The sequence below is a fragment of the Pleurodeles waltl genome, chromosome 5, assembly GCF_031143425.1.
Source record: "Pleurodeles waltl isolate 20211129_DDA chromosome 5, aPleWal1.hap1.20221129, whole genome shotgun sequence".
Classification (NCBI taxonomy): Eukaryota; Metazoa; Chordata; class Amphibia; order Caudata; family Salamandridae; genus Pleurodeles; species Pleurodeles waltl.
Window position 1 is genome coordinate 1,211,277,205 of NC_090444.1, and position 26,521 is coordinate 1,211,303,725.

The 26,521-nt window shown below is 40.8% G+C and overlaps 1 protein-coding gene across 1 annotated transcript in view; it reads right to left on the bottom strand.

The window, feature by feature from the left end:
• ASCC3 (activating signal cointegrator 1 complex subunit 3) overlaps positions 1 to 26,521 on the bottom strand; it is a 1,806,704-nt gene that overhangs the window by 265,592 nt on the left and 1,514,591 nt on the right. Inside the window, exons 31-32 of the mRNA XM_069235471.1 lie at positions 11,273 to 11,410; positions 11,057 to 11,177 (exon numbers count right to left, since the gene is read on the bottom strand). Of these exons, the coding sequence (XP_069091572.1) occupies positions 11,057 to 11,177; positions 11,273 to 11,410 (259 nt within the window). The remainder of the gene's footprint in view (positions 1 to 11,056; positions 11,178 to 11,272; positions 11,411 to 26,521) is intronic.

Here is a 26,521-nt window from a genome sequence, read left to right on the forward strand (position 1 = left end):
CCCAGGCTGAAGCACCTCCGTCAGGAGATTAGACCTGACTTCGACAGTAGGTAGCTCAAGGCAAAGAACCTCAGCCGCCCTACTAACCATCATACTATAGGTAGCTCCCTCCGCCATAGCCACGTAGGAGGAGACAGCATGCCAGCGTCAGGGGAAGTACCCAGACCACTGGCTTCGCCCAAGTCCTGTGCCCAGTCCATAGTAGGGTCGTCCTGGTATTCATAAGGGTCCAGGGACTCCTCCAATTCCTCCCCGTATTCGTACCCATAGAAAAATGGGTCAGAATCCGACCTCGGGCAAATAGGGCCCACCAAAGCAGATGGCGGCTTCGGCGGACGCTGCTCCTACTCCGAGTCGTCGGGAATGAGAATCGGGTCGACGTCGATAGTGGGCACGACCGACGTCGGGAGCGTTGATAAACGACCCGGCGCCAGGAAAGGTCTCGATTGTGCGGACGGCGTTGGTGCGGATCCGCACACGGATCCGGAGGCGACCTCAGTGGCCAGGGCCGAAGCTGCTGGCACGGAACCCAAAGGCCCCTTACCCATGCCCCTTGGGCCTGAAGGAGCTGTATCGGGGTCGGCATGCCCAAAGATGAGGCGCATGGCCTCCTAGAACTCTGAGTTGGGTGGGGGTCGCTCAGGCTCCGGGAAACTCAGGGAAGCGCTGAGTCGACCCAGACGTAGGCTCCAAGGATGGAGGCCTAGTGCGTGGATGCTCGTGTCGCGTTGTCCGAGCGACGGGGTGAAGTCGGAGAGCCATGGGACTTCTTCGACGACTTCTTCTTCTTACCTTGACCTGAAGATTTCGAAGAACATGAGTGGTGATGGCTCCGCGACCGATCTCGAGACCTTCCTCTCGAGGGAGATCGGGATCTATGTGGAGTCGAGTGCAGGGCCGCCATCAGATTTAGGGACCGCTCCCTCAAAGCCTTCGGATGCATTGCCCGACACTCAGAGCACGACTTCGGGTCATGGTCGCGCTCGAGGCACCACAGGCAAACGCGATGAGGGTCCGTCACCGACATCATGCGGTGGCAGTCGTCGCACGGCTTGAACCCGGTCTCTGGGGACATCTTCGACGCACCAAGTGTCGCACCAAAAAAGTTCGACAAAACAGTCGAATTCGGCCAAAAAATAGCTGAGGGTAGCTCTTTCTCGGAACAGCTCGTGGCACGGAAAGAAAAGAACTGACGTCACTGTGCGAGGGCGGCGTCTATGTACTACTTCCGACGTCATCACGGCGACCACGACGCCTGCGGAGTCGACCGACGCCACCTACCAACGCGCAGGGGTATTGCGCGAAGAAAAATCTCCGGATCCAGTCTGACGCCTGGGGGAAAATTCTAAGGTAAGGAATCTGCAACTAGAAGTCTCTATCACATTGGGATTGTTTTACATACAGGAACTTAAATTGGTTTTCATGGCAAAATAAAGTATGGCAATAATATACACTAAGATATTATCACACAATAATGCTGATGTTTAATATTCTTCACAAAATCTCTTTTATTGCATAACAAGTAAATATTTAGTACTATTTCAGGTTTTTTAATACAAAAATACCTACATCACAACTGTTTCTGTATTCTAAGACTGCAAAGAAAAATGATCATGTAACAATTGTTTTATATCATTTACTCTCCTACTGTCATAAACCTGAGTGCCATTTTTTTTTACCAGACATCGGTATAAATAAAATCATTAATCGGTGTTTCTGCCTGAGAAAATTCTAGCAAAATGAATCCATTATTTCCATACAATTTTCAAAATCTAATTTGATAGGGAAATCAGATTAATAATTTCAGAGGGAATATAACATTAAAGAATGTACTTTCCGCACCCTCAGCAAAAAACTGACTTACAACCATTTTTGCCACTTGTTTGACCTCCACAGCTCAATACACCTTCCTGGGTGTAGTTAACAAACCTTAATCTCCACAGGACCACGCTCTGTTATTGCAAATGGGATTATTCATTTGGGAGTGGAGTTCCCGTATTCACGTAATCCACTCTAGCTAGGTCAAAACTGAGTTTTGAGAGAATCTCTGCTCATGCCCCTAAGGCACAAGCAGCAGGAAAAGCCCAGCGGAGTGTGTTTTAAGTTCAAGCAGTACTAACAATTTTAAGGTAAAGAACGTAACACAATAAAACTCCCAAACCAAGTTCGAAAAATAGAAAAATATATAATGAGCAAAAAAAAACACAAAGATCATTAAAGTAAGTTAAATGGTTTGCAGATATGAAATTACAGTGCCATTAAAAAATAACAGTTCATGGTTGACAAGGAACTAGAAGCAGTTTCATGCCAACCACAATGGAGTGAAAGTTAGATACCAAACACATCATCCCAAACAAAGATTTTACCTCAAGACTTAGGGCCTTATTTAGAGTTTGGAAGATAGGGTACTCTGTCACAAATGCAACACAGTACACTTTCCACTCAATCCATCTGTGTCGTTTAGAGAAGAATGTACCATAAGTAGTCCGTTGATGGAGCCAGCAAAGAAAGCATCCTCCGAAGGAGTAGGTGCTGTATGAGGAAGGTCATTACACCATGCCACCATATTTAGGATGGACGGTGTAATGCCCTTGTTCCTGGCCTTCACCATTTATAAAAACCTGTGGAAAGGACAGAAAAAAAACGATGATAACCACAACAACCTAGGAGAAAATTACCATGGTGTGAGGATTGTTCGTTTTTTTTGCTTTTCATAAATAAACGTATGATGTACCATTGGGATGACAGAGGTAATGGTCTCTTTCATCCCCAGGGACACGCCTCCGTCAGGGAAAAGTCTAAATTAGGCCCCTAGTCTCCAGCTCCTGGGAAAGTTCCTGCTCATAAAACTTGCATCCCCTAGCTCCTGAGGCAGCATTCTGGGGACCTGGTCTCTCTCCAGCCAGGTCTCCTACAGGGTTCAGTACTCTCTGATCATCTGGGCCTTTTGGATTCAGGAGTTCTTCTTCTTTCCGTATCACCGTAGAATATAAACAGGAGCCCAACCACTCAACCCTTGGATAGCAGTTGCAGTATTGTCATGCCAGCAAGATTCAGGAGCCCTTGAGGGAGTCCTCTTCTGCCAACAGGAGCCAGGAGCCTTGTTAGAGCAAGGCCTTCTTCATCAGGTGGAGTGATCTCATGTCCAGCAATGTTCTGAGGAAGTGGTTGTTGGGGTGTCAAGTTTACCCCAGTGCTTAATTTGTAAATAAAAAGGTGCTGGTGCTCAAAGCCCTCCTCTTAAACACGCGGCTGCTGCAATTAAAAGTATGAGCACGGGATAATGAGGCAGCTTAATCCTAAAGCCACCCCGGGCCTCTTCAATCCATTTAAAGCCACTCCTGCCCCTTCACCTCACTCTTGCAGCTTCCTGCTTTTCCCCTTTCTGACGCCTTTCAGTTTTTCTCTTCCTCCGTGTTTCCTGTGTGTGTCTTTTGCAGTAAATGCTTGAGGCAGACAAATAAGCGCCGACCCTCAAAAATAAGTGCCGCCGCTCAGCACCGGAAACAACAAGCACAAATTAAGCACTGGTTTACCCTATGTGCTAAGCAGTGATTGGAGAATATGTGCATTTTTGTTACTATTTACAGCAGACATAAAGAGAAATTAAATAGACCAACTGAGTGAAACCAATTTTATAACCAATGTTTTAGGGTCAGAGCATGTTCACCACAGCATTGTTTAGCAGTGTCGCCATTAAAAATAGGGCCAAGAAAAAGGCGAAAAAACTGGGGTGACCATGCAGAAAAGGTACATTTGACCACTGAGGACTGAACCTTGCAGAGTCCCTGGTTTGATATAGACATGGTGCCTAGAGGCCTGCCCTGAGGATCTAAGTGCTATAGAAGTGACCTGCAGGAACTTATTCTGCAACTGGAGAAAAGTGGGACTTAGTCATTTTTTCTACCTGCGGAGGATTGGGGCAGGGTGCTGAAGGTCACCACTGGAAGCTTCACCCAAAGCAAGCATAAAAAGCAGGTTCGCAATTCTCCAAGCTTTTTGCCGTTCATATAGTAGGTCATCAAAAAAATAAAAAAAGGTATCCCCCCTGGTAGAGGTCTGTCCATTTACAGCTTCATCTCTTGCCCTGCCGGAGGGTTTTGAGAACCAATAGAGTGATTAAAATCAAAGGTAAACTTTTGAACTGAGGCGAAGCCCCATTTATACGAGCAGCTAAGTAACCATAGCAGATACGAAATTCACCTTTGTCCTGCTTGTGGCTTTTGGTGCCAAAACGAATGGTTTCTGCAAAAGCTCTATGATAACCTATCCAAATTCGAGAAAACTCTAATGGCTTAAACACACTGACTAAGGAAAAAACACTAAGTGAGCAGGTAAAAACTTTAATTGGTACAATCTTCAGAGTGCATGTGACCTTCATTCAATTTACAGCAGACCTGAAATCACATTGAGGTCCAAGGGACTCATGCGCTGTTATTTTATAATGGCACTTTATTTTTCCAAGGCACTTTTGCTATAAACCTTTAAAAAAAAAAAAGATCACATCTCCGGTTACTCCTGTACAATTGTATTCACTTAGGTGTTGCTGGCTGATTACTTGTTTCTCCATGTTTCTAACTTGATTTAAACATTTTATTGTGCTGTTTTCTTAACTTTAAAATGATTGGCAATATTTAACTTTCATACATACGTCTTTGGGGTCGGATTGCCGAGTGGGCTATAGATATCAAAAGTTGATCACAGATCTGTGTTTTGAGCTAACCAGATTCTGTTTATTACATTTGTAGTGGTTACCCCCTCAAAAATGTATAACCTCGTTTCTGATAATCCTCTTTAACTTCCAGATCTCACTGCTGACAGTATGAGAGTTGGGAATACCAGGGTGTGGGACTTGGGAATTCTAGGGTATGCCCACGGTAAGAGATTTAGGAATATTCTTAGCAGTGGACCTGTATTCTCAGATCCTCTGCTACTCAGTCCACAGGTTTGGTCAACAATGCAGGTCTTGGTTTAGTCCTGCTACATAAGAAATGGTGCTCTGACTTCCTTACTCTTGTGAAAGCCAGTACAGGTGAAGTTGTAGGATGCAGTACAGTTGTCAGTTATCTCTCTCGTGCATGTTAACTGCTTGGTCATCAATGAGCCCTTAGAAAGGCCCAAGGTATTCTTCTTAACTCAAATTAAAAAAAAATTCAGAGCACATTCAGGATCATAAAAAATAAAGGGATGTTACTTTCTCATTTCTTCCTCGTTCAGAAGTTGATAACTACAAGACAGATTCCCTTGTTGTGCCTAGGGTAATGTGTAGGAGGGAAGTATTCTTCTACAGGCCACTCTTAGTCATACTGAAAAATCAGTGTCCTCTCTGTTCAAACTTGAGAGCCATAGCGTACTCGCGGCCCCAGGCGGCAAAACATTTTCCAAATACAGGCTAAAACCACACTTCAGATCGGAATCCGGTTTCATATATGGAAATACGAATGAACAGAGAGGACACTTTGGAACCTGCTGGACGTTTATTCATCACAAAAACGACTTCCTTTAAGAACCGCAAAATATAATAGAATGTTAATTGTGACACAGACTTTATGAATGAACCAATATGTAATGAGGAATATCAGAGAGCCTACATAAGCCCTGAGGAAGTCGTGGGGTGACACACCCCAGATGAAACACATGTTGGCTTTGTCTGGAGTGATTTATACATGAAGGAATAAAGAAGATTTTGAGGACTGCATTGGGACTGAATTTTTATTTGAATCATATGATATACAAGAAGATGTGAACAATACTGAAAACGGGGTGTAGTATGAGGAAATGGCGCTCAAAGTACTAGTCTGTCAGTATAAATATTGGGGAAACCCCACAAGGGAAACACCCAACCCTCAGAGGTCCTAAACCTCACACTAATAATATATTGCACAATGGGGTGACCCCTTGAAAAACACTGATAACAAATATTTAAACAACTCGTAATGTAAAAATATCCATCAAAATCTCCTCAAGTATATAAATGTAATAGAGTGACCCAAAACAATGTTATGAATATAGAACAACGAGAAAAGCGGGAAGAAAACTGTAGCAATAGTAGTCCATAATTATTCAGATTAACGGATTATAACCAACTTTCGGTTATGCTTATTAAAGCAATTAGTCCACGGTATTTAATGAAAAGTGTTTAATTGTTGAGCAATCTTTGATCCAAATTGTTCATATGTCCAAATTCAAGCCACATTCTGGTTACAAGATGTTCAAGCCAACAAGTGTTTCGTCTTTGGGAGTGAATAACATCCCTAAACGACTTCTTCAGGGCTAAAAAATCATAGATAACACACATGAGTAATGGCCAATATGCTCAATTGTCAAATAACATATACGTGCACCCAAAGTGTGCATGCATAACCCATAAGGGAGAAATTCGTTATCTAAAAGTGTATTATGCACCCCAAAGAGCAAAAAGTGTAAAATGTCAACAAAAGGAAAAGGACAAACCTCTCATGTAAAACAACTAAAATATATAGTCCATATCCTTAACAAAAAGATCTTTTTATATATGTCACCACTGAACTACCTGTGAACCACATACTCTATTACATTTATATACTTGAGGAGATTTTGATGGATATTTTTACATTACGAGTTGTTTAAATATTTGTTATCAGTGTTTTTCAAGGGGTCACCCCATTGTGCAATATACAAGAAGATGTGTCCTAGAAAAAAATACTTTCCTTTCACACCCCGAGATTATCACCTAAATCCTCTCACTTTGAAGTCAGAGAAAGAAAAGTAAACACCAAGCTCCCTCGGACGACAGAGCCTGACATTTGACTTATGTCTTTGAAAGCACAGCATATTTGACAAGATAAGAACATAATTTAAAGGCACGTTTACAGAAGGTGAGCACCCGTGGAAGAATACAAAGAGTCAGAGATGGCAAACAGGCTATGCTCCACGGGAGGGACATAACATGCCGAACAACCTGAACAAATAAAGCAAGCAAATGCGAGCTACAAACCGCAAAGTCAATGGTAAGCAATGGATGGAATGCATTCCTAGGTCAGCTTTCATAATGTACCCAAAATTTTGTTAGCAATCACACAGCTGGACTGTCTGTAGGCTTAGGCCTAAACAGCAGGAAAAGTGCAGTGCTCTTCTAAGAAGTCAATGTTTATTGTCTTGAAATGCTATAGTCAAGGGTGTAATATGGCAATGTATAGAGCCTAGTCCCAAAATGCAGAAGATCACAAATACAAATTACACACAAATCACATGCACAGTTAATGAGGACAGACGTAGAGATGGTAAAATCCATAATTTCTGATGAAAAGGGGTTCTAAAAAGCTTTTTACTTGCACAAAGAAAACGTGGGATAGCTTCTGCCACAGTACAAGGAAGGAGGAACTATTAACACATTGCTGGAACATAATAGTCCCTTTTCCAAATTTCATCAGTTTCAACAAAACCAGAAGGCAATACTGAAGATGGCACTTGATAAGACAAAATGATCCCCAGGACATTCTTATTAGTACTGTATTATAGCACAATATCACCTAAAAAAAATAACAGGAAATGCAAACATCAATCACAGACGTTATTAGTGAGACATTCATGCACATGCCAACTGGACTGTCCTTAAGAGCTATCACCATGGCTCTGTATGTAGAAAGAAAATCTAGCACAAACATTGTATGCAATTAAATAGTAGTAGGGGAAGCTGTGGGACCAAATAATTCTACTTTACTGAAATAGGTACATTTATACATTATGCAAATAATGTGGGAAATCAGATGTCCATTTTGAATTTGATCAAACAGCTACACTATTTAGCCATAGCCTTCTCGACCATAGGATGTTTGGCATGATCTCTGGCAATGTCAGCATCATGAGTCAGTGACCTAAAGGTTCACATTAGAGTTTTTTAAAAGAAACTATGAATTTCTAATGTAGAGACATGAAATCAAAGTGTATGCAGAAAAATTACTGGTAGTAAAAGGATGTCTTGCATTGTGAAATACCTGAAAGCGCTTTACAAAACAAGGAAACCTATCCTAATAAACCATCAATGGCCTCGGGGCTGCCTTTAACACTGGTGGCGCTTGGTGCGACAATCTTTGTTGGTGCCCCTTCCCCCTAATGAGATGACGTCCTTCTTCACTGATTCCCTCACTACCATCCTCCAATGGTGCCCCCACTCAAATTTATATATTTTATAGTGCTACTCATACCATTGTAGAAAGTCAGATTGCTTTACATCACAAACATACTATACAGAGCCTACGAGTCAGACAGTGTGCAAATCAATAGATAGGAAATGTTACTTAAGACACTGACAACTACAAAGGGTAAGAGTCACGCCACCCATACTGGTAGGCATTACATGTTAAGAGTGCTTAGTCTGGAAAAACAAAGGGTCAGATTTAATACGTTTTCATACAGTACAATAACCAAAGCTGCTTTGCTGCATTGCTTGAAAAGGGGAGAGCACAACCACATCAAATCTACTAGAATATGCCAGCGCTAGAGGAGAGGTCAACAGCACCACATCTTAGTAGATTTGGTGCTGTTAATCTCTCCTCTAGCGCAGGCGAACCTTAGGCTGCCTTGCGTCAATGCACACATCCTTGCACTATAGTGCAAGGATGTGTGAGCGTGATATTAAGAGTATTTTTAATACTTTTGGCACAAAATTATATGCTTTTACAAAGCTAAACATTTTACCACTTTGATTTTGTGTTGTTTGGTGCAAAGTTGGAAAGGTTGGAAAGATTTGGAGAAAATAAATATTTTCTCCAACTATACATGTGCCTCAAGGAGCAGTAGTTTTTTCATGCATATCACTTTCAACCAATGTAAGCCGATTAGCATCAAAATCTATAGGTGGGTGCAAGGGCACATCGATACCCCACTCACTGTATGCCTACAAGGAGTAAAGTAGTGCATAGTGCTACTTTGTGTTACTTTAGGGCTACTTCCCCTCATAATTCAGGATTTGCACTGGAAAGTAAAACCCCCAAAACACTTTTGTGATGCAAACCAGGTGCAAAATGTTATTAAGTCTGTCCCATAAACTCAGGATTTGAAAAGTAACAATTGGGGATGATATACTAATAAAATTGTATTACTACCCAAAGGAACCCTTTTTAACAATCTTAGAACAATGAAAGTTTGAGAAAAAACAGTAAGTATCTAAGCCTATGCTTGCAATTTGCATGCAAAGCTTTGATGCCAGCTCATAGCGCAATGTGTGGTATTACAAGAATTGTAATTTATGAGCTTCAAGTGACAAACGTTTCTCTATAATTAAAGCAATAACCTACTGAGCTTACTACGTGAAATACAAATCTGCAAGCTGCATGTTACATGTTATGCTTTGCTTTTTTATTACGATTTGAGTAGACAAATCACAGATTTCTCCATCAGGTTCATTAATCACTAGAGTTATCAAACACCTTTGTTTAAAAAAAAAAAAAAAAAATGCTGGGCGCTCAAATCTCTTCAGGCAGCTCCTATCTCAGCCTCAGCCTGTCATGCTAAGGGTCCCCCTCAAGCTTAGAGGCGGGTGCAGTGGCACAGGACACACCACCCTAAAGCCAGCACCGATGGCATAGTCATCACTATCACACAGCACAGATGGCATAGTCATCACTATCACACAGCACCGATGGCATAGTCATCACTATCACACAGCACCGATGGCATAGTCATCACTATCACACAGCACAGAGGGCATAGTCATCACTATCACACAGCACCGATGGCATAGTCATCACTATCACACAGCACAGAGGGCATAGCCAGCACAATGGCATAGCTTGAAATAAATGTAAATGTGCACAGCTGATCAATTTGCAAATGTAAAGGGTGCTCAGGAGCCGAACTATGTAATCACTTGAAGCTTCCTAATAACACGGATTTATTATTTTTGAGTGTTACTGCAAGGGAGTTACCAGCTGAGTTGTTCAGTGTGTGGATTTAAACGACGGTTATAAAAAACAAACATGCACTAAATACAGTCTGGGTATTACTAAGACCTACATTTTGGAAACACTTTTTATTTTTTTTTAAACTCAAACCTATATGCGTTTTTCATAGTAGCCTATCTTGTAATGTGGGTAAAGCAAGTTTATAATAATGACTAGGGGTGGGCGATGAATTTGGCTCTGCCGGCAGAGTTCTACCCACTCTACGCTCCATGCAGAGCTCCCAAAAACTTCACGGATTGACGCAGAGCAGAGTTTTTCCTCTTGCTCGCACTCACCAACTGTAGATTGGCGATCGCAAGCAAGAAAAATCTAATAATAAACCACCTCCCAGAGATATTTCTCAAAGCAAGTGGTCGCGTCAGGTCGTTACCGCTTGCATTGAGAAACCTGCCGCTTGTGTTGAGGAAGCTGTTGTTCAAGTAGAACATCTACTCGAGCGGTACTCTTGCGCTGCGCATTGTGACAATCCCACTGATTTTACAGCGTGGGTCAAACTTCCGGTGTTAAAAATCAGTTCAAGCAGCGCAACTTACCGTACACGGAACTTCGCCTAGCGCAGCAGAGTTTTTTTCTGCACTTCGCAAAGTTCCACGTAGAAGAACTTCGCCCAGGCCTATATTCACAGTGCTTTCTACTACAGAGTAACCTTGTAGCACTAAACATACATAAGTCATTAGTCTCTACTGCACCAACTGGAATTCAAATATGTGGCTCTGGTTACACACACAGACCTCGTCAGTGCATTAACTGATAAAGGTTTCATAAAGTAGAATAGTGCATTTCACATTTATTAACTTATCTTGCATATGTTTTTCTTTTAAGCTGTGTTATTTTATATGTAGTACCTGAAGTGAAAGACCTAAAAAAGTTTAAGGAATATTTAGTTTTTTAGCTACACCTCTAACACCCTCCCTTCCCCCGCTCACTCACTTCACACAATTTGCACGCAGCATCACAGTTCCCATACTTTTTTAGTTCACTTCGACTGCTAACTTCCGTCATCACTCATGGCAGCTGCTTGCTTACCTTGACAAGTGATTATCACTTACAAAATCTCTGCTCTGAAGCCAACACATAAATCAGTAAACATGCAAAGCATTTACTATAAATACCTGTGATTGGGTAGTCCACGTAGCGCCTTGTTTTCCCATCGTAAAATTCTGTCCCTTTCACAATTACCAAATGTGCTGGAAAATTCACACCCCAAGCTAATGTGCTTGTCGCAATTAGAACCTAGTGCGGAAAAGAAGTTTAATGAGGTTTAGGTAACAAGATAATTGCTTTGAACATATGTTCCCACCTCATTATTTGACCCCCCACCCACACACCTGTATTTTGCAGTTGACGAAGAGTTCCTCCACTGTTTTTCGGTCTCTCTCATGGAGCCCAGCATGGTGCATGCCTATACCAAAGGCAAGAGTCAGCTTCAGGTTCGAGTCCCGCAATGTCACGATGATATCATTCATCTGGAAATGCAAAAGATTAACATTCTTACTTGAGAGAATTTATTTACATTTTTGGATTTCAAAAAATGGAACTATTCAGCATGTCGAAAGCCTTGGGTGTAATTCCTTATGAATTTTCATGCAGCCAGCTCGCTGTTCTTTACTAGTGAAGTCAGACTGACCTACAGAATTCACTCTTCCAGCGAGTTCAAATTTTGGGAAATTAATTAATGTGGCTATTAGTTCCACAGTTTTTTTTCAATGTCTATTTCCCTGGAGTAGATCGGGCACATTTCATTTGAGATTTGTCTTCAATTCAGATGTCGGTTGCAAAGCACTTAATATTCCGGATATTAATCAGAAATAACTGATGATTTCAGTGAACCTGTTCCTAAACATGCAATTCGATAAAAAACAGTCTTCTAGAAAACTTACAGATACTTACGATGCCCCTTATGGCATAGGCTATTAAACTCCTATGTAGGGGCTTTCATGATTCATTGAGCAAACCACATTTTCTCACTTTTATGATTATTGTTCACTCCCTCTCTGTAAATGACTGAGTAGCTCAGACACATCTTTAGACTTACTTTCACATTTCATTTCACAATTTCACCCTAGATGTCTTTTCATCTCTCACCAGCTAGCAAGCACATGCACTGTTGACTGAGAGACGTATCATCAGCGTATTATAGTGTTAGAGTCTGCCCTGTGTTTCTCCCTGAGAAGCTTCAATTTCATAGGCCAAGAAGATTCCTCCCAGTTACAGATTTCGACCTGCGCCAAAATCAATGACATGACTGGAAACTCACTTCTGAATTGGGCACCAGCAGGTCATGTTTATTACCAGAAACAAAACATTGCATCAAAACTCTGTCATTAAGCATTTTTATCTATTAAAATGTAAACACTTTCCCATCTTTCAACAGATCACAGGAAACAGCCTGGCGGTACCATCTGTGAACCATGCATTTTGCTGTTCTTCTTCGGTGAGTTGTTCAAAAGGCGGGGCTGTCTTAGATGGTGAGGATTCCATTTCAGAGGGCTCTGGCGCAGGGGCAATTGCCTGCAAGTCCACTGCTCCTAGCTTATCTTCTTGTAACTTCGACACTCCTGCTGGTCCCGGTTTTGCCCTCTGCTGCAGATACCATTTCCACTTCACGATGGCAAACTCCTGCGCTCTGCCTACTTTATTGCCAACCCCTCCTTCTCTTGTCCAACCTAGTAAGGGGACCCATGTTTTTAAGGTGACCGGCTGATCATCAGTTATGCGTTCTATTCCCACTAAGGCCCAATCTTGTGGCACCCTCTTTTTTCCCTGCCTCTGCCATAGGCTCCACATCACTACATCATCTACATCATCCTGTACCATCATTTCCAGCTCAAACGGGTCTCCTTCTGTGATGGGACCTAACGTAAAAGGATTCTGTAATGCATCTTTTGCTCCAGTGTCCCACAATCTCACCAACCATTTAAACAATGGCTCTGCAGGCATCTGCCTAAACATACGGGTTATCTCCAACAACTCACTCTGCGTATAATCTCTTACCAAACGAGAATTCTGTATTTGCCCAACATTCACTCCCTTTTCACCTTCAATTTCACCCACACGTCCTTCTCCACTTTCAACTCCACCTAGTTCTGTTACGCGTACTTCCACCTCATCCTCCCAAGTATATGGATCCCAATTTTCTTTGCGTACTAATGCCCTCACTTGCATAGTTGAGGGTATTTTAGGGTTCTGCCTACTCTTCTGTTTGCGTACCAATGCCCTCACTTGCACAGCTAAGGGCATTTTTGGCTTCTTCCTACTCTTCTGTTTGCGTACCAGTGCCCTCACTTGCACAGTTGAGGGCACTTTAGACTTCTGCCTACTCTTCTGTTTTGCTACTCGTACTGCTAATGCAGTGCACCTTGCCTCCATTTGATCACCCCGAGTCACTGAACTTTCTTTGGTCTCTTTCATAAGTAACTGCCTTTCCTGCAAGATTGCAACCTCATCTCTCTGCATCTTGTGTTAATGTTTTCCTGTAGAGCGCAGACAGGAAAATCCATCCCACTTGCCCTTCTGCTTTCAGCTCCAGCTTCACCCCTCTTAGCTTCACACTCTCAACCGCATCTTCCACTAAGAGAGGAGTCACTTTCTCATCTAATGCCTCCCATAACACCGGCGCTGCCCACCGGTTCAGGAGTCCTGCCACACCAGAGAACGGGTCAGTTGCTAACCACCCGGGAAAGGATCTGGCTTCAGCCCCATGCTGCCTTCCGCTCTCTGCCTCACTTTTCTTACGTCCCCAAAGAGGCATTATTGACTTATGCCCCACTTCTGGTACCAAAATGTCTTATCCAGGTGACTGGTTGACACCTGTTCGGTATAAGTCAATAAGGACGTTCAATGAAGGACCACACGCCAATTATGAATACAATTTAGCTTTACTAGAATTTCAGGTAAATGTAGGCATTTAGCACATTAACAACAGTGGAATAAGAACAGCAATGAAAAGCATCTATTTATATATAAGTACACTACAAAGAGCATCTATGCATATATATATAAGCAAAGAGTTCATTGACAGATATAAGTTTTGATTAACTGTATACCAGACTGCATCACACTACGATGTTCAGGAAGCAAAATATAAACGAGCTGAATACTTCAGATAAGCTTTGATTTACTCCGCACCAAAATGCATGTTTCAGTAATTGCAGCAGGCTCACACTACGATGTTTAGAAAGCAAAATATAAACAAGCTGAATACTTTAGGTTATAAACACAGTGCAAGCATAAATAATCAATCATAATAATAGAGCAGAGAAACAAAGGCCTTTCATCCCTGTGTGGAACTTAACTTAGTCCACGAAATGCTGGGAAGCCCTCTACCGCCTGCTTGGACCTCTCTCCCTTTGTTTTCATTCCATCTTCTCCCTGTACTCTCATTCTCAAGGTTGAGACGGAGTCTTCTACACAAACAAGCTTGAAAATAATATCATTAACTTTTCCACGTTGTTCGGGGGGTTTCAGCAGGCATCACGCTCATCTACATTGCTCAAGCTAATTAACCCTTCGCGTCACAATGTCTTCCGCACCTTTCCCTATACTGATCACTTGCCATTGGCTTTGTGGTTTGTAACTCACATTTTCTTGCTTTCCATTTGCTGGCTTTATTTGTTTCAGGCTATCTAGCTTGAGTGTGTACCTTCCCTTACCAAAATCTTATTTACAGTATCCTTTCGAGGGCTCCCTTTCTGTAAACATGCCTGTAAATCTTGTTCATCACAATTGTAATGTATTCAAAGACTGAGGTCAAATGTCAGGCTCTGTCTTCCGTGGGACTCTTACTTCTCTGGCTTCAAAGTGAGAGAATTTATGTCAGAATATTGCTGGATACTGGAGGTAGGAAAGAGTTATTTTCTACCACACAATATTTAAATGAACTGTGTAAGTATTTCAAAATATATCAGAATGAGAAACAAAATTAAGCAAATTTTTTGTTATTTCAGAAGTGTGTTGGAAACAAATACTTTAATATGATCAAAACAAATCATTACAGTAGGTGATGCTTTTTCTATACATTTCTACCTGTGCACTGTGTAGTTTTATTAGTAAACCTATGTCAAATGTAATGGTCATTTCAATTGAAAATGTTGTCTGCAATGTGATACCACACCATGAATATTCCACTCTACATCACTCCACGCAACTGCACACTACTCTGCACCACTCAACTTTACACAGCTCCATGCCACTGACCTCTACACCACTCCACTCTACGCCACTTCATGTTGCGCCTCTCTATTCTATCCTGTACCACTCTACTCCATGCCAATGCACTCTTCGTCACTTTACTCTGCACCACTGCACTCTTTGCCGCTGCACTCTATACCACTCCAGTGTAGGCTACACCAATCTACTATGCACAACTCCACTATATGTCACTGTTTGTACTCTACGCCACTCTGCAACACTGCACTCTATGCCAATGCTCTTTAGTCAGCAACACTCAACTCTATGCCCCAGCACTCTACGCCAATCCACTGGACGCCACTCTAATTTTCTTTGCACCACTGCACTATACACCAGTTAATGCCATTACACTGTAGGCCACTCTACACAACTCCACTCTATGTCACTTCACTCTATTCTGAAACAATCTACTCTACGTCACTCTACTCTGTGCAACTCCACTCTATGCCCCTGCACTCTATACTACTTCACTATGACACACTACTCTGCAACGCTGCAGTTACCACCACTGAACTCTACACCACTCAACTCTGCAATACTCTATGCCACTCCAGTGTATGCCATTCAACTTAACTTTGCAGAAGTATTATCCTTGCCACTGCATTCTGCGCCACTCCACTCTATGCACCACTCTAATTGACAGCACTGCATCCTACAACGCTGCCTTGTGCACCACTAAATTCAATGCCACTCCATTATATGCCACTATATTCTGCACACTCTACGCCAGCCCAATATACTCTATGCCACTCCAGAGTATGCCATTCTACACAACTCCACACTATGCCACTCCAGTCTCCAACACTCTACTCCAACCTTCACCATTACCTTCTACAACACTCCAAGCCACTCTCATCTATGCCACTAAGTTGTAGCCATGCTGAACAGCAACCACACTGGTGTACAGCATGGCTAAAACACATTGGCAAAGCACATAGCTCTTGCATAGGCAAAACCTATTGACTTTGCCAGTGCTCATTTTACTTGGTCTGTACCACCTACAAGGATGATAAGATCTGGATACTGCAGACCCTCACAGCCTTTTGCACCTTCCCCCAAATCATAAAGGTGTGAAACCCTCAAACACCACACCATCTGAAAAACACATTCCTCAACGCCTCTGGCCTAGGCCTATGCAGCTAAAGCAACATGTACGGTGTATGATGATGTTGGGGTGTAAACAGTTTATGCTTTTAGCGACCCAGACATCAGCATTAGGTGACATTTATATTCAGGTTTTAAAAGCCTAAAACAGAGAAAGCTACACTGACTTATTTTAAAAGTGCTCACATTTTATTTGTGGTGTGCCTACCAGAATTGACAATGTGCTAATGAGATTAAAATAATGTTGAAGTATATTTTAATAGAATATGTTAGAGTGACTGTTACTAGTGAAACAAATTTGATTTATAATTTTTAATGTGATTTATTAGTATAAAGTTATGTGTGGAGAAAAATAAATTCAGTCCTCTGTCGTATCTAATGTGATGTTTTAAAGATTGTAATTATTAATGAAATGTTTTTGCATAGTCTGATGATATATTATTAATACTGAATGTATATGTTTGCATCTTTTGTGTTTTTTTATTAGTAATTATATTAATGTGTTATATTTCTTGTGTTAACATAACTAGGTTTGCAGACTTCGTATTTGCAGTCATGTAAAAGTGATGACTCATTTATTTTCCTCTAAGATGAATTTTTCCATTAGGTTATTTCTTGTGAATAGTAAAGGGTCCCATTGTTAAATGTACAAGACTTGTTTCCCAATGACCTTGATTTTGGAACATTTAGGCCTTTGGACTGAAAGCTAAAGCAGCTCATACAGTTAACATGAGCATTCCCATGAGAACTGCTCAAATCGTCTTACACCCTGAGAAGAATGTGTAATGTATCAAGTGGTGTACAAACTTGTATTAAACTACTGGATTCACATGAAAAGAGGAGCTGGACTCTGTACCAATCTTGAGAATTCTCTGCCATGTTGCAAATTCCATTTGTGTGCAAATTCTAATTGGACATTGCCCCTTTTGCGTGATGTGGGATCATCGAACTGATCAATCAAGCTGTTTTAAGTATTTCTACTTAGTGAAAGACTTTTTAAGTCTTTAGTAAGTCCCCCTTAGTTGTTTCTTCTGTTCCTTGCCCCTTCGATCATCCTTGATTGTTTCCCTGTGCAGCCCGTGTTCTACACTTTCCCCTGATGGTGTTTTGAACAGACTTTGCTAATAATCTACATGCTTTGCTGACTAAACTGAATTGAATGCTGACCCTAGGAGAGGTATAGTCTGATGCAAATTTTATTTACCTGACGTGTGTTTCTTTAGTAGAAGTGAGCATTCTAACACCTATTTATTTTTCCTAATTAGTTTAACTTAGTCCAAGATAGATGATTCTCTAAATTATTTTTTTCTCTCTCCTTCTGACTTTTGTCTGCATGTGTTAGCCCGTTCTCACACATGCTTGTCCTAATTTTGCTAGAAGTAGGGACAACCTATGTCCAAAATTCTGATTTCTAAATCTTTGTAATTTGCTTTGACTAATGTATTCACAGTCTGATTTAAAGGATATTTCTGTCTCTCAAGTGATCTCATTTTTAATATGTATTATTTATCTTGAATGACTAATGGTGTTAAGTAGATTAAACTTGTTTCGTAGATTTGGTCAACCGCTGTTTTTTTAAATTTATCTTTACAATTTGATTCTGCTCACAATTTATGTGACTTTAGCTTTGTGGCTATAAATTAAAGCTTTGGAACTTTTATTGATTGGAGTTTTCTTCCCTGGCCGCATGGGTCATGGTGTTTAAATTTGTTATTGGGTTTGAACTGATTGTATATGGTTAACAACATCCTTCACTGGGTCCAAAGATCACTTGACCTCAGAGAAGCATTTTCAAATCCTGTAAAGGATGAGAAAAATGCTTTAACACTGAGCAAAGATTGACTGATGACAAAACCTTGGCCGACATCACTACTAACAGAGAATGAGAAGAAGAGGTATGAAACACAAGGGGAACTCCTTTAACCAAAACAGATTAGGGCAAACATAGCATATAAAACATGGAGAAGATCACCGCCCTCTGGTTCTTGACTTCTTCCTGAGTGAATCCGGCCCCCATTGGCAAAGAGGCTGCACCTATCCTGAAGGAGTGAAATGAGTAGTTGACTTGGTAAATGTCAAATGCCTGTGGTGCAGCAAACATTACAGCTGACAACTGGTAACACAACACACACTTGATATTCTGATGCAGGCCTCCCGATTGCAGGGCATAAGCCCAAATATGCCTGCATGTGCCAGTAAGGGCAAACCAGTGGTGAGGAGTTCAACAGTAGTCCCTTTTCTTAGCTGAACGGATTTGGATCGTGCCAGATGAATATCTAATTTTCTATCCAACATTTTTGTGTGCTGCTGCTGCAGCTTTCCTAATATTTAGATTTCCCTGCTAACTCGGAAAGTCCCATAAAAAAAAAAATACGAAGGCATCAGAAAACAGTGCTATCTCATACGGTGTGCTGCAGACAATGTGTAAGCTAAATAACACTACAGTAAGTCTAGTTTTGTCCAGGATCTTCTTGCATCTCTTTACTTTATGGCCAATCTTGCCCACCCACTGTTAAGCATATTAACCAAGAAACTACTCACTATACCACAGGATCCAGACAACCTTGCAAAAAAAAAAAAAAAAAACAATGGTTGTAACGTGAGCCCTGACATAGGATAATGTTCACCCCTGCACTCACGTTTTGCTTAGAAATATGCATAGGGACTGTACGGAGAAGGGGTCAATGCCCTGATGTCCCTACAAAAAGGTCCTGTAGTTATGAAATGCTGGTTCATTTGCCCAATTTGTGTCCTCTGTAAGAGAGGCTGCCATTAAATCTTTCAGGGCTGGACACCAATCTTCCAGGTATCTCCGCATCTGGTCTGCTGCGTTGGGGCGATACATATGAAAATCCTATACCTCGGAGCAAGACAAGGCATCAGCAGCATTATTAAACAACTACAGCACGTGTGGCCTTAAACACCACATTTAACTTTAATCATAGGAACAATCGCTGGAGTTACCTCAGCAAGTAAGGACACAAGACTGCTTGTTAACTGCCTCCACTACAGCCATGTTTTCAGACCAAAATGCGACTGCCCTATTGGTTAAAATGACTGCCAGATGCATACTGCCATAATTATAGGAAAGAGCTTCAAAAAGGCAAGATTTTTTGCCATATCAGACTCATGTCAAGCTCAGGGCCAATTGTCCTTACACCACTTACTCCCTAGGATTGCCCCCAAACTGTCGTCAGCATCCATGTACTCGCCTAACACCTGACTGGACAACAGGAGTGAGGGCCAAATCACTGATCTATTGAATCGCACCAGGAACGTGTGCCAAATCTTCTTTCACTTCAGCCGTCAGTAGTGTATGATGGCGCTTTTTAGGTAAACTTGCCATGGACCTAGCTATGAGGCTTGAGAAATGGTGAGCCATGGGGATAATCTTGGAGGCAAACTTCAGCTGTCCAAACAAAACTTGAATGGAGTGTAGCGTAAAATGTTTGTGTGACAGAGTATGCTTAACTGACTGAATAAGGGCAACCACTTTGTTAGCAGCAATCTGCATTTTCCAAGAATGGGGTCAACCTCAATCTCTAAGAAAGTATTGCAAGTAGATTGGCCCTATGTTTCCTCTAGTTAACCCATAATTCTTGCAATAAGGATACAAAGGAGTTGAGCACCTCACCAAAATCCGAAGAACCGAATGCCCCCATCAAAAGTAAATCATCAAGATAATATGACATTGGCAAAATCAAGAATTAGCTAATAAATCAACTCCAAGCAGGAACTAAACTGTTGAAAACAAGCATATTTAGACAGCACAGCCCATTGACATGCATTTGTCATGGTATTAAATCATTAAATTTAAATTAATATCAGCCCCCCCATCCAGGCAGGATCCTTTGCTTCTCTTTGCATTAACCCAGCCCAGAAGAGCCTGATTGGCTGTTGCAAATCAATTAGTCTGTGTTATAGATCTAGTCATCCTCGTCCATGATCTCCAGGTAACACCAGACATTCCCAACTTGGTACAAGTAAACATAGGCAGCTGGCTGACTAGGGGAGTAACAAGTCATACACAACCTCATACTTCTTCAAAGTGCATTCCTTGGTGCTCTGTCTTGTAAACTGTAAAGCCTCAGCCTGTCATTGTTTTCATCGAGTACTTGATTTTGCTCAGTTTGCTTGTTAACCAGATTTTTTGATTATGTTTGTCATGGGAGATACACACATATTTCATCTTTTTGGTAACCAAGCACCGACTTGTTCTACTCCTGTTACTCTAGTTCCCAGAGGCCTAAACTTTGCACCAAAATTTTAAAGCCAGAACCTTTCTGCAGTGCGTTAGTTTGCCACATTATCTCCGTAGGGTCATGCTCCCTTTCTAGTGTCATATTATCTTATGTTGAAGCATGTAAAAAAGAAATACCAGGATTTTGGTGGACTTGGGAAGTCCTAGTTGGGGACTATGAATATATGTTCATTTGAGTGTGTAGTGTTGCCTGCAATCCTGCAACACTTGGTACCATCAGCATAGCACTGTGGTGGCTGCATATATACGTACCTCATTATGTCAGCCTGTACTGGTGCTTCAAGCAATAGAGGAGAAATTGGATGGTGGTGACGTGGGACTTGAGGTTAGTTGATTTAAAGGGTAACATTGTTGAATCGGTCTTGGCCCAGGACCATGCAGTGTTTGTACAAATCAACAGCTTCTGTTTTCCTCTAAGTCTTTGGGTTCAGAGCAATGGTGGTTGTTGGCTGCAGAGCGGTGACACAAAAATGCTTGGGAATTATGCTGCTCTACAGGTAGCTGGCCTTTGACCTTGTGTTCTGAACTTACTCAGACTCTAGCACACTAAATTTGACGTGTATGTGTTTATTTAAAGTTTCAGCTCTGTTATTTGTGTAAAAGGCTCAAAGGAAAGTAGGAGGTGCAATTATTTAAACACTCAGAGCGGTGACTTCAAGAACACATCTGGTGACAGCTGTAAAACAGAGGCACAAGGGTAAATTCTGTTAAAAATTAACGTTAGCATCAATTCCAACCGTTTTCACTTAATAAACTGGAGAAAGGAGCATCACGTTTACAATGTTAGTTTTTTTTTTTGTCAACATTAGGAAACATACTACATTTGCAACATTCTGTGACTGGCTCACACAGGAGAACAAGTTTGGTTATTTTCATTTGCCTTCTCAAGCTCCCTGCCTTTGTGTAGAGTGCTGATTCTTAAAGCACATATCAGAGGCTGGCTCCAGGCAGGAGTACCCACAAAATAAAAACAATGAAGCGTGAGCTCTCCGTTCCAGACTGTCATTAACCCTTCTAAAGCAGAAGCACAAAGGTAGGCATGACATAGAAACGTCCTCATCTTAAACAACAAAGTACAGTCCCACCCGTCACCCAAACCATCTACCAAATAGGAGAGATAAGGAAAAACCTAATCAGCATCCCTTGCTAACAAGGTTACTTGAATTGCTAAATGAGCCCTGTCTACATACTCCTCAGTTTATTGTCTAGGTTACTACCCTGCAGCCGCAGGAATGTAATCAATACACTTGCACTGTCTGGGAAGCTATCCTTATCCCCATCTTGTGAAATGCCACAGCCAGGGTCATTTAAAATGAATCCCACTTCACTTTCATAATACTGAACGCCAAACTTTAACGGTGAATACCAGCAGACATCCACTCCAGCATTTTGCAGAATCTCCTTTTCTAAGTCTGTACTATGTACCTGTATGCTCTCACATTGCCCCGTATAATCTTGTGTTGCTATGATGATGAATTTACTGCTGCATCTGGGCACAGCTTAAATCGCTTGATATTGCCCTATACATGCACCAAGCCATTATGTTCACTTCCAACCCTCGAGCTGGTCAGCTGAACTTGCCAAAGCAGCGGTCAAGAAGTAGCCTTTCAGGGGACAGACGCTGCCTGATTCTGGTGCTTATTAAAAATTCCTAATCTCACATTCAAATAATGTTGTTCTATTTCACAGTTTAGCATCCTAAGATTACATGAAATTTCGAAAAAAGTTCTCCTCTGTTTTCCCATGAAAACAGACTTTGACTTAAAACCAAGGATGTGGAATTCCTATAGCCCGTAACCTAGGATATATTGTTTGGGGTCAAGGGCAACAAGTTTTCATGCTTATTTTTTCGTTGGGGCAAGTAGACCCAACACCGTGCAGCACAATCCCTTTGGCTGCCAGTTTACAGAGAAGGGAATTGTCTGCAGTTCATGAAATCTGTGTGTCTATATGTTAATACTGTTCGAACTTGTATTTATGGTTCATTATTGAAAAGCCCTTATTATTTGGGTGAACACTGTAAATAAACGTTTTAAGGTCACACTGCACTACTCACAGTGGTTCCAGTAAACAAAAGCAAAAAAAAAAAAAAAAGTGTACACGTTCAAAAAGTTTAACAATTGGGCTAAGTATAATGCTTCCAGAATGCTATCTGATTAGATGCAAATGTTTGCAAAAGCTTGTAATCAAGAGTGATGATTTCTTGCTTTCAAAGTAAAATGTTCAGAAAAAAATGTGAGTAGGAAAAAAAAAACGTTTCAGTACTATGAAATTTTAGGTGCTATTTCTTTGAAGTGTCATTTAGTAAAATGTGTTTCTGCATACCAGTATTTCCAAAAAATATTCCTAATGGAAAATCAGTGTAACCATTTTCAACAACATCATGGGAAGCATGAAAATAAACAAGCACTGGCAAAGCAAACTGATTCGACATCCGTCGTGAGTCTTTTGGCTTCATCAATGCGTGTCTTGTTAAGACATGGCTTTTGTAACACTTTATTTTGGGAGCTGCCAGGCCCTCACCATTGTAATGAACACTGGCAAAAAGCAAAAAAGGTTTTTGGGTCTGAAAAACACACACAGTGCCACCAGTGGCGTAACAAAGGCCCCCACAACCTCTGTGGTGGGGGGGGAATCCCTCTAAGGGGCCCCCTCAGCACAGTACCTGCCCTAATTGAGTCTGGAAGGGGGGCCCCCCTCCTTGTTCTTTGAAAGGGGGGCTCCAGTTTCGTTACGCCACTGACTGCCACAGCAGTTCTTGGCACTGGACAAAACTACTTTGTGTGCCAATCTGCTCCTTGTGGAGGAGCAGAATGTGATCACTCACAGTAAAGACAGCTGATAGAGAAATAGAAGTTTATTAAAAACAAAAAGTCTTGGTTGACACCAGACCTAATTAGGGACCCAATTCTTAAAGAAAGTCACAAAAGTGGACCCATAGTACATGTCTTTGAATTGGTGGCTTTCATGAATTTACAAGAACTTACAGAAGTAGACCAGTAAATAGTACGCCTAGAAAATATTTGTGAACTGTATTTTAGCACAAGCAAATTTGCATGTGTAGGTTTAGAAATATGTTGAGCGTTTACAAGTTTACGTTTCCTCCAACCACTTTTTTCCCAAACCTGGAAGAACTCCTACTTCTGCCATTGTCAGGAGTAAATATCCAGCCTTTCTCAGTATGGAAAAATATTAGAGAAGACCTTGTGAAACCCTTAAAATGGGCAAGTTACTAGGTTTGCATACTCGAAGGAATTCCAGCCCTGGAACTACTGCTTCCTCCAGTCCCAGTTGTAGATCTGCGGAAAGGTGTAAAAATAAGGAAATTCCTATAGTAGGGATTTAAATTGCAAGTATTCAAGTCCTGCTACAGTATTAGCCCTGGCATAATTAGAGAGGCTATTATCAGAGCTCTTACATAATGAGACTGCTGCCATAATTTGTCGCCTCTCTATATTGCACCAAAGGGACAAGTAGATTTTTTTTACAGGATAAGTAGATTTAAGAAGCAATTTGTCCCATTGACAAGTAGATATTTCATTAAATTGCACACCTCTGTAAAACTTCCAATTGTTGCCTCTTTTTTTTCTTTTGAAGGAACTTCAGCTTATTTTCCCTCCTCTGCATCATCCTCTTTGCGAGCAACGTTCGCTCTAAGTCATGCACATGTTAACTTCATAGCTTTTATTGTCTTTCTAGAAATAGCCCATGCTTCTTCTCAAAGATCATGACCTCTTCTTTAAAATCATACACTTACAACCTAATAAATTCTAATCTCCTGTAGCTCATCTATTAATACCATCAATCATTTGTATGAATTCACACACCCCAGCTAAAGATCACACCTCAAACCTATTAATTTCAATGCACCTCAAGCAAACTGGCAAAAATGCATGGAATGGTTTCCTTACGAGCACAGACTAATCCCAGTAATCAACAATAAGCACTGGGAAAAAACCACTAACTTTGGGTTCAGGAAAAGCGTAATGCCCAGTGTAAAGCACTGCAGTGCCTCATCAGGGGTAGTAATCACTATATAAATGCTATTACAATACCAAAAAAATACATAATTCTTCTGCCACACACTAATACCATAACACTCAGTGATTGAGCAGACAAAACAGCTATGGGTAAAGTCCATCACGCAGTACTCTAATAGTTAACAGCAATAAAGCACATATCCCCAACTGAACAAGCATGGAAAAACTGAAGTGATTTAGCACATGCTACTGGGGGAATCTAATTTAATTTACCACTTTAGGGTCCAATAAATTACATGCTGTGAACACTTGTTAACGTCTCAAAATGACAATATTATATGGGATGATATTACTTAGGTCCAACCCTGCAGATCTCTCAACTATGTCTACCTTCCACTTATGACTGCTTAAACTTTAAACATAAACTCTAAACAAAATATCTCAAAATAGACATTTCAGTACAGTACTCAGCTAAGAGACTATGAACATAAAAATAGCAAAAAGGGATGTGCAGAGATTTTCAAAGCTGACAATTTACTGAAAATCATAAAATGCACACGTCTTCCTCACCTACCACACTGCTAAGTAATGTGCCCCATAACACCATACATAACCGCACCTCAGTGGTCATCACACATGACATGAAACAATGCCCACATACTACCAAAACAAAGTCAGCACACTTTCAACCACACACCCTCCACTGTGTAGCATGCTACCCATGTAGTTAAGTGTTTCAACACCGTATCCAGGAGTAGTAAACACAATATAAACATTGCAGTATAACTCAATACGAGTGTATAGCCAACATCAGTAGCACCTACAATATTGGGAAATCCAGTTATTCAAAATGAAGCTAGAAATCTCATAAGCAAGTCAAAGAAATTAAGATGTAATTATTGGTAGATGAATTCAACATTTTGTTATCTCAACTACCTACAAACAAAGGGCCATTTTCCAAGAAATCAAAGAAAACATTTTTGATTGCCTTCAATGTGAAAATATGGAAGACTGCAGATTTTTCAAATATTGCTCTGCACTAACTGACATGCTGATACTGGAAGAAAAGTTCTTACAAAAAGTAGAACAATTACATGCTTATACGTACTGGACCACCAATATTATGATTAGTATCAGCTTCAACTGGACTGATGGCATTTGACATAAAAGGAGAAGTTATCAATAAAATACCAATAATTCACTTCTAAAACAAATCAACTAATCAGCTGCATTGCAATTAATTATATAGGGTGCACGATTTCCAATGTATTGTTAGTTATGATTCATTTGTGGGTGCAAGAGGTCCTGCAAGAAGCGTATAATATGGCCTTTGGGAGTAAATACACCACCAATTTTGGAGGTCTTTTATAATTAGTACGAGTTAACAGTCAATCAGTCTTTGAAATACACCAGAAAGTCACTTGGCACTATTGGTAACTTCAGATTGTAGGCTTCTGTTACTGTGAGCCAACAAAAAACACCAGACAATACAAAATATGGATAACAAAATCATGTTACATTTTATGACACACACAAGACATTCAAGCCACAATACACTTTACAAGGCGTTAGTAATGGGAATTTAAGACAAATAAAGACACTTAACTGAGGCTTACACAGTGTATTTAAAAAAAATACTTCTACAATCGATGTTATGGAAACTTTCATCTTTATTTGGCAAAACTGCTATAAAAAAACACAAACTATCAAAGATGTAAAACCACTTGAAACCATCACAGCAATGAGGTAAACATAAAATTCATTCAATAGCAGCACAGTTGAATAAATACAGTTTAGTCTATTATAAAAAAAAACAAAGTACATAAAATCTATTAAGAAACAACAAGATCATACAATACAATACACAGCTTGAGAGCGTAGCTCAGATCGTCACATCATTCAAGTGGCTAGTTTTTTAGTCTGATACTCCACATGTTTAACAAAAAGTGTGAGACAGCAAATACGATAGGTTGAGTTGTATTAATTCCCTGAACCCCATGCTGTGGCAAAGTGGCAATAGCTACTTCCTCCTATATACATGA